Source organism: Silurus aristotelis, assembly GCF_946808225.1.
Source record: "Silurus aristotelis genome assembly, chromosome: 17".
Lineage (NCBI taxonomy): Eukaryota > Metazoa > Chordata > Actinopteri > Siluriformes > Siluridae > Silurus > Silurus aristotelis.
In genome coordinates, this window is record NC_139590.1 from 5779451 (window position 1) to 5794702 (window position 15252).

The following is a 15252-nucleotide window of genomic DNA, read 5'->3' on the forward strand; positions in this document are numbered from 1 at the left end:
CAGCAAACTCCACTGCACTTTTCTACAGATTCTATACATGCTTCCATTCTCAAACCGGCTCTTTGCTTTAGGTGATTATTTAAGTGATAATGAGGCTCTGATGATGATGATGATGGTGTTCATAATGTTGGTTGTAATAATAATGGTGATTAAAATGGTGGTGTTGGATGTGATAATGACGGTGGTGGTGGTGGTGGTCTGATGCTAATGGTGCTAAAAATCTGATGCTAATGGTGGTGATGATTGAGATAGAGGTGGTGAAGATGATAATGGTGGTAGTGGTGATTGTAGTGATAGTGCTGATGATGATGGTGGTGATATTGGTGGTGACGGTGTTGCTGGTGGTGATGGTGGAGATGAAGGTGGAGGTGATGATAATGGTGGTGGATATTGGTGGTGGTAAAGGTGATGGTGGTGCTGATATAAGTGGTTATGGTGATGATAGTGGTGGTGGTATGATGATGGTGGCGATATTGATGGTGGTTGTAGTAATGATGATGGTTGTGATAATGGTGGTGATGGTGATAGTGGTGGTGGTATGATGATGGTGCTGATATTGGTGGTGGTGGTGGAGATAACAATGTTGATGATATTGATGATGGTGGTGATAATCGAGATGGTGGTGGTATGATGAAGGTGATGATCATGATGGTGGTGGTAATTATGATAATAATGTGAAGGATGATACATGTGTCTGACATGCTACATGTTATATTTCTTATGAAATAGGGTGTGTGTGATGATGATGAAGAAGATGAAGAGGACGACAATGATGATGATGATAAATAGTGATGACGTGTGCTACGTGCTAAAAGCTAGTGTTATTATACAACAGGAAATACATATACTGTATGTGTATCCTGTGTGTGTGTGTGTGTGTGTGTGTGTGTGTGTGTGTGTGTGTGCGTGTGTGTGTGTGTGTGTGTGTGCGTGTGTTATGAATGTTATTAATGATAATGACGATCCCGTTCTCGATCTGTCTCAGTCTCGTCAGACCCCTGAGGGTGAGTTCTTGCCGTTAGACCAGTGTGAACTGGATGTGGGATTTGGGACGGGAGCTGATCAGCTCTTCCTCGTCTCTCCTCTGACCATCTGCCACGAGATCAATCCCAAGAGCCCCTTCTTCGACCTCTCACAGAGATCGCTCATGAATGAGCAGTTTGAGATAGTTGTCATCCTAGAGGGCATCGTCGAGACCACCGGTGAGATTTCCCTTCTTACTTCTTTCTTTCTTTCTTTCTTTCTTTCTTTCTTTCTTTTTTTCTTTCTTTCTTTCTTTCTTTCTTTCTTTCTTTCTTTCTTTCTTTCTTTCTTTCTTTCTTTCTTTCTTTGAACAACTCTTTAAAAACTGCTCAATAATTTGTACTCCACATAAAGGAACACTAAACACCACTCTTCTTCTCCATCTTCCTTCACCAATCACTCCAGATTTGAACACATCTCTTCATTTCCTTTCAGTCTCATTTTCTTTGTCCACCTCACATTCTATCCGTCATACTATTCATCCATTCCATCTTTCTTTCCGTAATTAGATACACTATGTGGACGAGTTTGTGGACACCTGACCATAAGATTGGTGTGTGCTTTTTGAACATCCCATTCCATATTTAGTCCCCATCTGCTTTTGGAGTGTACTTCTGGAGATTTGTGCGTATTTAGACACAAGGGTGTTAGTAAACTCAGGTACTGGTGAAGGTGAGGTGAGGAGGCCTGGGGTGCAGTCAGGGTTCCAGTTCATCCCAAAGGTAGAGTGTTTAATAGAGTTGAGGTCTGAACTCTGCAGCAGGAGATCTTCCACTCCAACAAATGTAAACCATATCTTCATGGAGCTGGCTTTGTGCACAGGGGCACAAAGTGAGGGGAAATTTTCATGCTACTGCATCCGAAGACCTCCTACACAATTGTGTGCCTCTAACCGTGCGGTTACAGTTTGGGAAAGAACCACACAAAGAACCACATATGTCCCAATACTTTTGCTCATATAGCTTATTTCTCTCGTTTCTTATTCTCTCTCTCACTCTCTCTGTCTACTTCTCATGCGCTTTATGTCACACACACCCTCAGTTTCTCTCTATCTCTCTGTCTCTTTCTCCTTCTCACTCTATTTGGCTGTCCATCATTCTGTTCCTCCATCTGTCTCTCTCACAAGCCTTCTTATCGTCTCTCTTTTTTATTGTTTTCCCTCTTACTTTTTTTAATACACACTCATGTTTTCTGTCTCCTATCTCCCTTTTTGTCTCTCTCTTTTTTCTGTCCCTTTTTTGTCTCCCTCTATCCCCTTCCTCTCTCTATTCTGTCTTTCTCGATTTTTCAATTTCACTCTGTTCATCTGTCTGTCTGTCTGTCTGTCTGTCTCACACTCCCTCTCCTTCTTCCGGTCTAACTTTGTCTAATTCTTGCTCGTTCTACATTTTTCCCCTTTCTATCCATCAGTCTGCCCCCTTTTTAACACACACACACACACACACACACACACACACACACACACACACACACACACACACACACACACACACACACACACACACTTTGAGTTATGAAAGCAGTGTTATAAACATGCTTCCAGCTGTATTTTGTGCATAATAAAATGTTTGTTTTTCCACCATGCCACTTTGATATATGAGTGTTGAACACTTCTCTCTCTCCTTCACCACATCCCACCTTCTCTTCTTTACCTCTCTACATCTCTCTCCTTCTCTACATCTATTTACTTCTCTACAGCTCTCTCCTTCTCTACATCTATTTCTTCTTTACATCTATTTCCTTCACTACACCTCTTTTCTTCATTACATCTCTTCTCTAATTCTCGCCTTCTCTACATCTTTTTCCTTTTCTCCTCCTTTTTGTCTCTCCATTACTCTCATTCTCTACTTCTCTAGATCTCTCCTTCTATACAACTCTCCACTACACAACTCTTCCTTGTTCTCTTCCTCTACATCACTTCCCCCTTCCTCTCCTCTATCACCTCTTTTATTCCCTCCTTCTCTCCTTCTCTACATCCCTTCTCTGTTCTCTCCTCCTCTATTTCTCTATATCTCTTCCTTTCTCTACTTTTCACTTTCTCTACTTCTTCTATAAAGCTCTCCTTTACTTTGTGACTGTTTAGATCCTGCTCTACTTCTCTCCTTCTCTGTCTCTACTTCTCTTCTCCCCTGCTTTTCTACTTTTTTCAATCCATTCCTCCTTTGTTCATCTTCACTTCTAAAGCTATTCTTTTGTCTTTCCCTGAATTTTTCCCTTGCCTTCTCTTTTATTTCACTTCTTCTCCTTTCCTCGACTTCCCTCCTTGTGTACGTCTCTACTGTTCTCCTTCTCCACACCTCTCTCTCTCTCTCTCTCTCTCTCTCTCTCTCTCTCTCTCTCTCATGCAATAAATGCCTGAAATATTTATTTGATATTTCAAATTTCATATAAAGTAGAGGTGATGCTCATGGATTCTAACTGCACTGAACTCATTTATTTACTAGCACTTGGTTTATTTTATTTGATCAAGATGGACAAATAAATCCACTGTACATTATAGTGGATGTTAAATTGACATTTCAGAATTGGATGTTTTTTACGTCTTCTGGCCTTATGTGGTAACTTACATACCGTATTTTTTCGGACTATAAGCCGCTACTTTTTTCCTATGCTTTGAACCCCGCGGCTTAAACAACGAAGCGGCTAATTTATGAAGTTTTCCTGGGTTTTTCTCGGTTTCACAAACTTCAAGCCAATAAACTTATAAAACTTACAACATTAGACCAATGAAATTTCCAAACGGAAACGAAAAAACGCACCTCACCTGTGTTTTGAGCTGCACGGCATTGGGAGAAAATTTTTTTTTTTTAAACGCACGATGATGCCAAAAGATAAACTCTCGAGAGAAATAGTTGTGAAAGGAAGGAGGAAGACAGTGAACAATGACTTTCTTGGTAGGCTACTGTTTAGATACAAGCCGTTGTAACGCGTTGAGTCTGGGTGAAGGGAGAGCTCGCTCAGAAATCATATAAGCACAGACAGGTTTCCAAAACTTGAGTTTTTTTTTTTTTTTCATGCAACAGCGTTAAGGTTTAGTCAAAGAAACTTAGAAATCAGCATCAGAAAATAATAAGGACATATTCCTCGGTCTTGCACACATGCAGTAATACTGGAAAAAAATGCAGTGGCATGCTATTCCCAAAATACCGCTATGCTCCTAAAGGAAGCGCAACATATTTCACCCGTTACACTGTGTGTAACGTGTCTTTCGTTAACGCCTGTGTAAAGTACATTAGTGTAGACACCTGCAGCTTATAGACAGGTGCAGCTTATTTATGTTCAAAATAAAAATATTTGTAAAATTCAGTGGGTGTGGCTTATATATGGTAGCGCTTTAAAGTCCGGAAATTACGGTACATAAATCCTTTATTACAAATGAATTTGCATGAATTCTTGATAAAATAATAATGCTGGAGGAAGTCAGTTTTTGACTGGGATGTGAGGTGCCCTTGTTGATGTTGTGAGCTCTGCACAGACATCTGCTATGGTGAAGGTCACCGTTTGCAGGGCTTTACATTCACAAACAAATGTACTAAACATAACCGTGAATTTGTTATCTAAAGAGTTGCTACTTATCTGAGATTAAATGGCGTGGCAAATACAAAGCTGCTTTGACCAGCATTATCCCTGCTAATATCCTGTAACCACAACTTCTTATTTTACCAAGGAAAGTCATGAACACTCTTAATTCTGACACGTGGCATTCCAGAAAACTCATTCTGACCCGCTCCTGCGTTTTGCGACCAGGCGACGTGGCTGATGTCAGAGAGATGCGTAGCACTCAAGGCTCTGCTGAAAGCACTGTGTTTCTGACACATCGATAAAACATCATCAGACTTGAGGATTGAGAAAGCACACAAGATACGCAGCGGTGTGCGGAATGAAGATGAGCAGTGTGGATTACGTTCTCGATGATTTATTTATTTCCATGTACCTCCGAGAAACAAGCAGTAAACCGACAACAAAGTAAACATCCACACCAATGGACAAAGGACAAATTAAGATAATGTGTATGTTTCTTCTGTACTTCTCTACTCCTCCACATCTCTTTCCTATATACAGAATAATTGAAAAAGGAAACATAAAAATGACAAAACTATTGAAAAAAGTGAATTTACTGATTAAGATTAATAATACAAAAAAGTAAATAAAAAAAAAATATTATGCAACTACCGTATTTTTCAGACTGTAAGCTGCTACTTTTTTCCCACATTTTGAACCCCGCGGCTTAAACAACAAAGCGGCTAATTAATGGATTTTTCCTGGGCTTTTCCCGGTTTCCAAACTTCAAGTCAAGAAACTGAGCACCAAAACATTAGACCAATTAAATTTCCGAACGGAAACAAAAAAAAACGCACCTCACCTGTGTTCTGAGCTGCACGACATCGGGAGAAAAAACTTCCACCGATGGAGATTTTTAAACGCACGACGATACCAAAAGATAAACTCACCCGAGAGAAATAGTTGTGAAAGGAAGGAGGAAGACAGTGTCTGGGTCATGGGAGAGCTCACTAACTCCAGTTGCAACAGAAATCATATAAGCACAGACAGGTTTCCAAAACTCATGCTTTTTTCTTTCTTTCTTGGCAACAGCGTTACGGGTTAGTCAAAGAAACTTAGAAATGAGCATCAGAAAATAATAAGAATATATCCTCGGTCTTGCACACATGCAAGACCGAGGAATATATTCCCAAATAGGCTATTCCCAAAATACCGCTCTGCTCTTAAAGGAGCCACAACATATTTCACCCATTACACCGTGTAACAGACACTGTCTTTCGTTAAAGCCTGTGTAAAGTTTATTAGTTTCAGTGTAGACTAGTGCGGCTTATTTATGTTCAAAATAAAAATCTTTGTCAAATTCAGTGGGTGCGGCTTATATAAGGGTGCACTTTATAGCCGTAGGCAATTACGGTAATAATTTCTGGGTTTTCTTTATTCAAAAACATTTGACAGATGGTCCTGGTTGCAGCACAAGCTCAGATATTTGTTCCCATCATCACAGAGAAACATCTGGAACTTGAATTTAGCATGAAATAAAATCTATCCCAGAATTCAATGTGTTCTATGGTATGATACTAAACTGATCAAACATAAAATTATGACTACCTGCCTAATTGTGTTTGCCTTTTGCTGCCACATGCTGACTTGCGAAGCATTAACAGCATTAAGTTCTTCAGCAATTAGAGCTACAGGAGCTCGTCTGTTGGATCGGACCACACGGACCAGCCTTCGTTCTCAACATGCTTCAATAAGACTCGGCCTGCCATAACCCTGTCGCTGGTTCACCACTGTTCCTCCCATGGACCACTATTGATAGCTACTGACCACTGCAGACCAGGAACATCCCAGAAGAGCTGCAGTTTTGGAGATGTTCTGACCCAGTCGTCTAGACATCACAATTTGGCACTTGTCAGATTTACTTAAATCTTTACGCTTGCCCATTTTTCCTGCTTCTAACATTTCAACTTTGAGGACAAAATGTTCACTTGTTGCCTCAAATATATTCACCCACTAACAGGTGCCATGATGAAGAGATATTCAGTGTTCTTCACTTCACCGCTCATACTGTTATAATGTCATGTCATAACGTCATCTCTTAGTCTCTCTCCCTGTCTCTCTGCCCTCACTCCCTCTTTGTCTCTCTCCCCCTCCCTCTCTCCCTGTACCTCGACCTGTCTCTCTCCATTTTTCTCTACTCCTTTCCCCGCTGTCTTCCTAACCCTTTCTTTCTTTCTGTCTCTCTCAGTTTCTCTCCCTGTCTCTCTCCTTCTCCCTCTCTCCCTGTCTCTCTCCCTGTCTCTCTCCCTCCTTCCCTCTCTCTCTTTCTCTCTGTCTCTCTCACCCTCCCTTCCTCTCTGTCTCTCTCACTGTCTTGACCCCCCCCCCCCCCTCCTCTCAGTGCTATACCAGGTAAATCTCTCCTGATGCTCCTCTGTGCCAGAGCGTAGTTTCGTCATGTACTCATAAGCGATTATCGATCAGCAGGAGCCCCTGAACAGAAATGTCAAACTGATTATTTTTATTATCTATGGTTGGCAGTGCTAATTTTCTGATTAATCTGAAAAATAAATGCATTATTAAAAGTAAAAAGACAACAAAGCAAACCATTCATACAAAGGGCCAAATCACAGACATGTAAGTAAGAGCTGTTTATGGAGAAGCACATGGACTGTGAGGTAGGAGAACTTACAATTTTTCCAGTCACTCACATGACCAGCCTTTACTAATTGATTCTAAAAAGCTTGAAGGGAAGACATTGGCGGTGATGGTTTAGTACGTACTAAATCATCGCATCACAGCAAACAGTTCAATGGATTTCATGTAGATTGCTTTGGAATGAGGTACATTTCCATTTAATTAGAGTTAAAGAGCTTCACGTTACACATTGAGCTGAATTGGATACCATGTAACAGGGATAATTAGGAAATGTCTACGGAAATGTGTGTGTGCGTGTGTGTGTGTGTATGTCAATGCACAAGGTGCTCTTTTTAATAAATCTGTATTGCATTTGGATTCCAATAAAGGAATCAGACTGAGACCAATTAAAATGTAGGAGTTGATCAAAGAAGAAATCCTGCACAGGAACATTAAATATTCCTTATATTTTTTTTATCATCATGATTAAATGTTTCCGAAATTATTACATTTTATTTATTGTTTGTGAGTGTGGAGATTTGCGAACTGAAATGAACAAAAATTCTCTGATGTTGACGCTAAGATCGTTCCTTAATGCTGTGTGCAAACATCTGAATCTGATCATCATTTACTTTAGTGTACTCGTGTGGTTTTCTAAAGAAATCGGCTTCTAGGCTTGTTTTTTCCCTTTCTTTTATTTTCTTTTTGCAATAGTTGTGTTAAAGTTAAATCGCAGGAAAACTTGGTTTTGTTTGAAATATGGTAAATTACTTAATACATTATTAATAAGTACTACTACTCCTACTCCGCCTGCTACTTCTACTACTATTACTCCTATTACTCCTACTCCGACTACTGCTCCAGTTACTACTACTACTCCTAATCCTCCTACTACTCCTACTCCTCCTCCCACTTCTCCTACTTATATTACTCCTACTCCTTCTACTCCTACTCCTCCTACTTCTACTCTTACTACTCCTCCTACTCCTCCCACTCCTACTTCTACTCCTCCTACTCTTCCTCCTACTACTACTACTTATCCTACTCCTATTACTCCTACTCCTACTACTCCTACTACTCCTCCTACTCCTACTACTCCTACCACTCCTACTCCTCATACTCCTACTATTACTCCTCCTACTACTCCTCCTACTCCTACTACTCCTACTCCTACTACTCCTACTACTCCTACTCCTCATACTCCTACTATTACTCCTCCTACTACTCCTCCTACTCCTACTACTCCTACTCCTACTACTCCTACTCCTCATACTCCTACTATTACTCCTCCTACTACTACTCCTACTCCTACTACTCCTACTCCTACTCCTCCTACTCCTCATACTCCTACTATTACTCCTCCTACTACTCCTCCTACTCCTACTACTCCTACTCCTACTACTCCTACTCCTCATACTCCTACTATTACTCCTCCTACTACTCCTCCTACTCCTTCTACTCCTACTCCTACTACTCCTACTACTACTCCTACTCCTACTACTCCTCCTCCTCCTATTACTACTACTCCTACTCCTACTCCTACTACTCCTCCTACTCCTCCTACTACTCCTCCTACTCCTACTCCTACTACTACTCCTACTCCTACTACTCCTCCTACTCCTACTACTCCTACTTCTCCTACTCCTATTACTTCTTTTCCTACTACTCCTCCTCCTTCTCCTCCTACTACTACTTCTCCTACTTCTACTACTCCTACTCCTCCTCGTACTACTCCTACTCCCCCTCATACTACTCCTACTCCTCCCTCTTCTACTACTCCTCCTACTTCGACTACTCCTACTTCTATTACTACCACTTCTACTACTTTATTTTTTTGCACTGCTTATCCACTATGCATTTTTGCACCATCCATAACTTGTTTATCACCACACCACTGTCTATTCCACCCATATTTATTCTGTGTATACTGTAGCATACAACATTCATACTTGTACATAATTATATTTGAGCATGTGATCTCCCGACATCTTTGCACAGTATATTGTATACATAAGCCTGCTGCACCTTTTGTACATTATTCACCCTCTTACCCCTATACATATGGACCCTATACCCTTATTTATCACACTGCTAATCATTATTGTAAATAGGCCACTTATGCACTTCTGGTTAGATGCTAACTGCATTTCATTGGCTCTGTACATGTACCTTGCACAATGACAATGATGTTGAATCTAATCTAATCTAATCTAATCTAATCTACTACTCCTACTACTATTCCTACTCTAACTAGTCCCACTAATACTAGCACTACTACTACTACTACTAATAATAATAATAATATTAATAATGTTTATATTGCACCTTTTCTCAAACTTGATAAAAAAAATATATTAGTTAATTATTAATATCCCTTACTTTATCAATCAATATTTAGTTTGTCATACGCCAATTTCTGCATCAAATCTTTTCAAACAAACGAATTCACTACGTGTTAAATCGTAACACAAACTTCACATATCAATAAAAAGCACCTAATACTTATGCACAGTACCACATTGTGATTAAAAGCACATGCCTTTCTTCTTTCAGGGATGTTTTATGTGACTTCCTGTCACCGTCCTTCACCTTGTTTATCTGTCTCTCTCTCTGCCTTTCATTGCTGTTTGTTCACTACCTTTTATTTCCTTGTGCAGGCAGATGAATAAGCCTTTTGGAACAGCCTGAATGACTTCTTTTTACTTTCCAGGGACAAACAAGTCTGGACTAATCGGTTTATTGACTAATTTAAATTGGAGTGAAAACAGCTGAAATGCGAGCAATCGGATTTTGTGCCCCGTCTCTGCTCGTGCTCGGCTGCGGGTATGAAGCACGCTGGCAGAGCTTAGTAACGATCAGGAGGGTTTATGAACCGCTGAATATCTCATTTCAGCTGCTAGCTGAAGAAACAAATGTAGCTGGCACACACACACAAACACAAACACACACTCACACACACACACACACACACACACACACACACACACACACACACACACACACACACACACACACACACACACACACACACACACACACACACAGCAGAGAGAGACCCACTACATTCGAAGAGTGTAAGTTAGTCTCCCAGCGATAGAGGCAACAGAAGAGAAACTAAAGACAGTGACAAATCATTATGTTGTTGCTTCTAAACATTTCTGCCTGGGTTTTTTCTTTTTTTAAGGGGGGGTGGGGGACGGCAACATGTTCACAAACAGCTTTTTGTTTACCCCCCCACATACAACTTCAGCATATATCTCAATCTCTTTAATGAACATAGGAACTTGTTCCTATTATGATAGCCTTTCATTCAGTGCTTATAAAAATGAACATATTATCTAATTAAACTTTACACTGTTTGTGCACTAATGGTGCATAAAGACACAAACAGAATAATAATTTATTAATTATAAACATACAGCCCCCAGGTTTCATTTAATATTCTCGTTTTTTTAACTTTTCTGGTTGAACTTCATATTCATAGGTGGGTTTATTTTTCCACTGACACATTGTACATGATCATTTTTACATGCCATTAATTATGTTCCAAATGATCTTTGTTATTTTATGAACACTTTGTTGACAAATGACATTTTTTTTTTCCGAATTTAAAGATCTGTACCACTTATATGCTTGTTTTAATATGTTTAACATTATGTTATTTGAACTAATGTTACGTCTATGTCAAGTTTCAGGCACCAGATACTTCTTATCGTGTTATTAGTTTCAGTTATTAGATCCAGAATCAGGATATTGGCTAAAACAGACATTTTGACAGAGCTGGAGAATTGTTGTTGTTGTTGTTGTTCTTATTATATACACAGTATATTCATAATTTTTTACTATCACTAATCAAAACATATCAACTGGATCAACACTTTACAACTGTGTGCAGATTAAAAAGTTTTCACCTCCTTATTTAATGAATTTGAAGATGAATGTGTCTCTGCTTGTCCATGTGTTTTAGGTATGACATGCCAGGCACGCACTTCCTACACCGAGGACGAGGTGTTGTGGGGTCACCGCTTCTTGCCCGTCATGTCTCTAGAGGAAGGTTTTTTCCGTGTGGACTATTCTCAGTTTCACAGTACGTTTGAGGTCCCTACGCCACCCTACAGCGTGAGGGATGAGCATGAGGAAAAGGGCTCGCTTCCTTCTCCACTCACCGTACCGTACCGTGAGCGTGTCTTCTCTGTCAACTGCTTAGAGCTGGGGGAAGAGCGGCCCAGCCATGGAGGTAGCGCCTCCTGCAGGCTGCCCAGCAAACTCCAAAGGATGAGCTCATCTGGGAAAGAGGAGCTGCCCAAGAACGTTCTGCGTTTGAGCTCCCAGGCCCCTGAGAAGGCATCCAGCACGGGTGACTTGCCCCTGAAACTGCAGCGCATGGGCTCTGGTCCGGGCCAATCAGACGATTTCCATCTCAAAGCCCTCAGAGTGGGCTTTGAACCCATGACCATGTCCACCGGAGACCTGCAGCAGAGAAGCCTGTCCCCGATGCCATCACCTGCCATCGGCCTGCAACACACTCATGCACCTCCACATACTCCTCTGTCTTCAGCTGGAGCCAGGATGGAGGACAAGCTGCCAGCCAAACTGAGAAGGATGAATGCTGACCGCTGATGTCACACAGACTTTGTTTGCTTATCTGGGATTTGACCTTGTTTGGGTTTGGCATCAGCATGAAAGAAAACTTTTAGCATACATAGAGCATATTTTAAAAAGAAAATAAAGTCATGGATAAACTGCAAAGACAATCCTGACACAGATCAGGAAGTGGGATGGAGAAGTAAAAGGATCCTTGCATGAACAGACCAGGGTATTTAGTCCTTCGGATGCGTTTTGGTTTGTGTCCATTACACAGACTTCTGGACCCTAAATGGAACTTCTGTTATTCTGGTCCGTTTGCACCAACAGGTCATAAATTGTTAACGCTATGACAGACAGGACTTACATCATCCAAAGTTACAAGATAAGGTACCAGCTATGAATACTGACCCCAACTGCAGTCAAGGTTATTACAGCAAAGCTACTACTACATCTAAAACACATCTTACTCATTTTAAATTTACAGTTTTATTTGCCACTCATTTCATCTTGTCCTCAGTTACTGGATTCACTTTGGCATTGAAAGCTGTCTTTCAAAAAAAAAAATCTGATTCTGAAATATTTAATATATTTTTATACCCGGTACCAGGCAGTGAGATAAATAATGCATGCAAAAAAAAAAAAATTGCTTACAGAGAAGACAGATGCTCCTAAAAGGAAACTAATTCTTGCTCCCATTTTTTTATTTTTTTCCTGGCAATAATGAAGTTAGGAAATTTTTTGAGGCACTCAATTTTTCCACAGATTTTTTTAAAGGTGTAATATCCGAGAATCTTTTATTTTAGACGGCAAGAAATTAGCAAATACCTCAACATAACCGATGTCTGTTTCAAATATGGGGTTTATCAGAGGATTACACAAGATCAGAGAGAAATAATAGATTGTTTACAATAATTAACATTTCTTGCTTCAAAAATTGTGTCAAAATGTTGCTGTTCGGGTAAAAATCTTGTTAGCATAAAGAGAGTGGAATGGTAATGCGATTGGGCAATGATGCTAATGCTAAAACGAATGCAAAATCTGTCGTTAAACACCAGTGGCATGCTAATTAAGAATAGTATTTACCAAAAACATGTTTTGGGTTTCAATCACAGGGTGCCCTAAAGACTCCATGCATAGGGACTGTGTAATGATGGATGTTGGTGGACGCCCACATCTCAGTTGGCCTGTAAGACTTTTTGAATTTCTAAAGCTTAGCAACAGTGCCATGTGTAATATGCATGCAATATCTGCCATGTTTAAAGCCCATTCCAACCAATGACAGCTTCCTGATCCAGACATAATAATGATGTGTGTCAAAAGCATTCTGAAAGGCAAAAGGAAAAGAAATTTGGTCTAAATTAAAATTTTTGGAAGACATTTCCTTTATGTATAGAGATGTTTGGTACTCTCTGCATACTATACACTGCTTTTAAAGTCCAATGGTTAGCTAGAGAGCTAATGATGATACACTCGTATGTTGGAATTTTCCAAACATTCGCCACAATGTTAAAAACACATTCCCCATCAGGGCATAACTTTATGACCACCAAACAGGCTTAACATTATGACCACTTGCTTAATATTGTACAATATGATATCATATATTTCACTGTTCTTTTTTGAACCACTTTACTATATTCCTGACCACTGCAGACCGGGAACATCCCACAAGAGCTGCAGTTTTGGGGATGCCAGTCGTCTAGACATCACAATTTGGCCCTTGTCATACTCACTCAAATCCTTACGCTTGTCCATTTTTTTCTGCTTTTTACACATCAACTTTGAGGTCATAATGTTATAATGTCATAATGCTATGCCTGATCAGTGTAAATAAACTGTATATGATGCCTTTGTATGCTGCAACATTACAAATTACCTTGTTAGTAGCTAAGCTACTGAGCTACTATCTCCCTCCATGGTTTTCGAAAGATGGAGTGAAAGAATTTGATTGTTCTGCACAAAGATCCGCCCTCGACCCTATTAAACCCCATTAACTCCAATGCCTTGCCTTTGAAATAGGATTCTCACTAAGTACATATGGGCATTATGGACATAAATAGCCATATTGTGTATATTAATAGACTGATATCAAATTACACCATCCAAAATTCACCCGCATCCATCAGAAAATCTGAAACCCGATGAACCTTGGTGTTCTCAACGCAAGCAATAGAGGGGGCCATCAACAAAAAAGTTCACATAATGAAATGCATGATGTGTGAAAATGCCAAATCAGCATTATTTATGACTGTAAACAATTACCAAAAACCTAAACTAAAAATGGTTGCAAACCTTAAATTCAGGTCAAATGGAGATTTAGAAATTAATATGAGCAGAAGTTGATGCAATGTCCAATATGACAACGGCCCCTTAATAGCATTTCTGTCAAGTGAGAAGGTAATAAAAATATATATATTACCTATATTTATTAAAGACATAAACGTTAAATTTTTTGTAGATATAAGCAAACCAGGCTTTTTAAATATGGTGGTTATTGGACATGTGGCAGATAAATTAAAAAAAAATTATTTTATCCTCACCACTACATGCATATTACCAGGAGTTAGTAAATGGTTTATTATTTTCTTTTTTCAACTGTATATTGTGCTGCTTCTGTGTAATAACTAATACCTAGTCCTAGTGCAGGTGGCAGGAATGATCGCAGTGTTGCTGGAAAAAGAATATGTCAGTGGCGTTAATACTGTTTTCTTTATCCACAAATTGTATTTGTTTTGTTGTTGGTGGTGTACAGTTTGGGTTTAGTGATGACTCCCATGCAAGAGAAAAAACTGTGAAACCCTTTTGAGAGACACAAGAAAGGAAATTGTGGTTTGTATAATCCTAGTCATTTGCCACAAAATGTCTAATTATGCTAAAAACACTGCAAGTTCATTACGTATGTAACAGATTCAACCCATTTTACATAAACCTTTACTATTTCTAGCAGTTACTACTAACACACTACGACTAGTTGGTTCAGACAATTACATTTCCATCCAGAAAACGTTTAACTTGTTGGTGCAACGGACCCCAAGCACTCTAGCACACACGCACACGTGTACACACACACACACAAACACATGCTCACGTAGACACACTAATAAAACATGTGTGCATGCAATTACACTTGAACGTCTCTGTGTAGCACCATCTCTCATCATAGTCCATTAGTTTGGAAATGAATAAATTATATTTAAGAGGCTTCATTTGTGGTTGTTCTTCTGAGCTGCTTATTTAGCATCACGTTTAGTTCACCCCACGTGGCATGGGGTCTTTAACATTCTTTACGCAATAAAACACAAAGACGTACACTGTTATAGTCAAATCATGTTATCACCCATACCTATAGTATATGGATAAAAGTTTGTGGACACCTGACCATATGATTTGTATGTGCTTTTTGCATTCTATTAATCGCCCTTTAGTCTCCATCTACTGTTAAAATAACCTCCACTTTCCTTAGAAGATGTAGATTATGGACTGTGCTTTTAGAGATTTGTGCAC

The 15252-nt window shown here is 39.6% G+C and overlaps 1 protein-coding gene across 1 annotated transcript in view; it reads left to right on the forward strand.

The window, feature by feature from the left end:
• Positions 1-14950, forward strand: part of kcnj19a (potassium inwardly rectifying channel subfamily J member 19a) — a 49065-nt gene extending 34115 nt beyond the window's left edge. Inside the window, exons 2-3 of the mRNA XM_083567281.1 lie at positions 986-1202; positions 11129-14950. Coding sequence (XP_083423407.1) covers positions 986-1202; positions 11129-11781 — 870 coding nt within the window. The 3' untranslated portion in view covers positions 11782-14950. The remainder of the gene's footprint in view (positions 1-985; positions 1203-11128) is intronic.
• Positions 14951-15252: the final 302 nt, after the last annotated feature.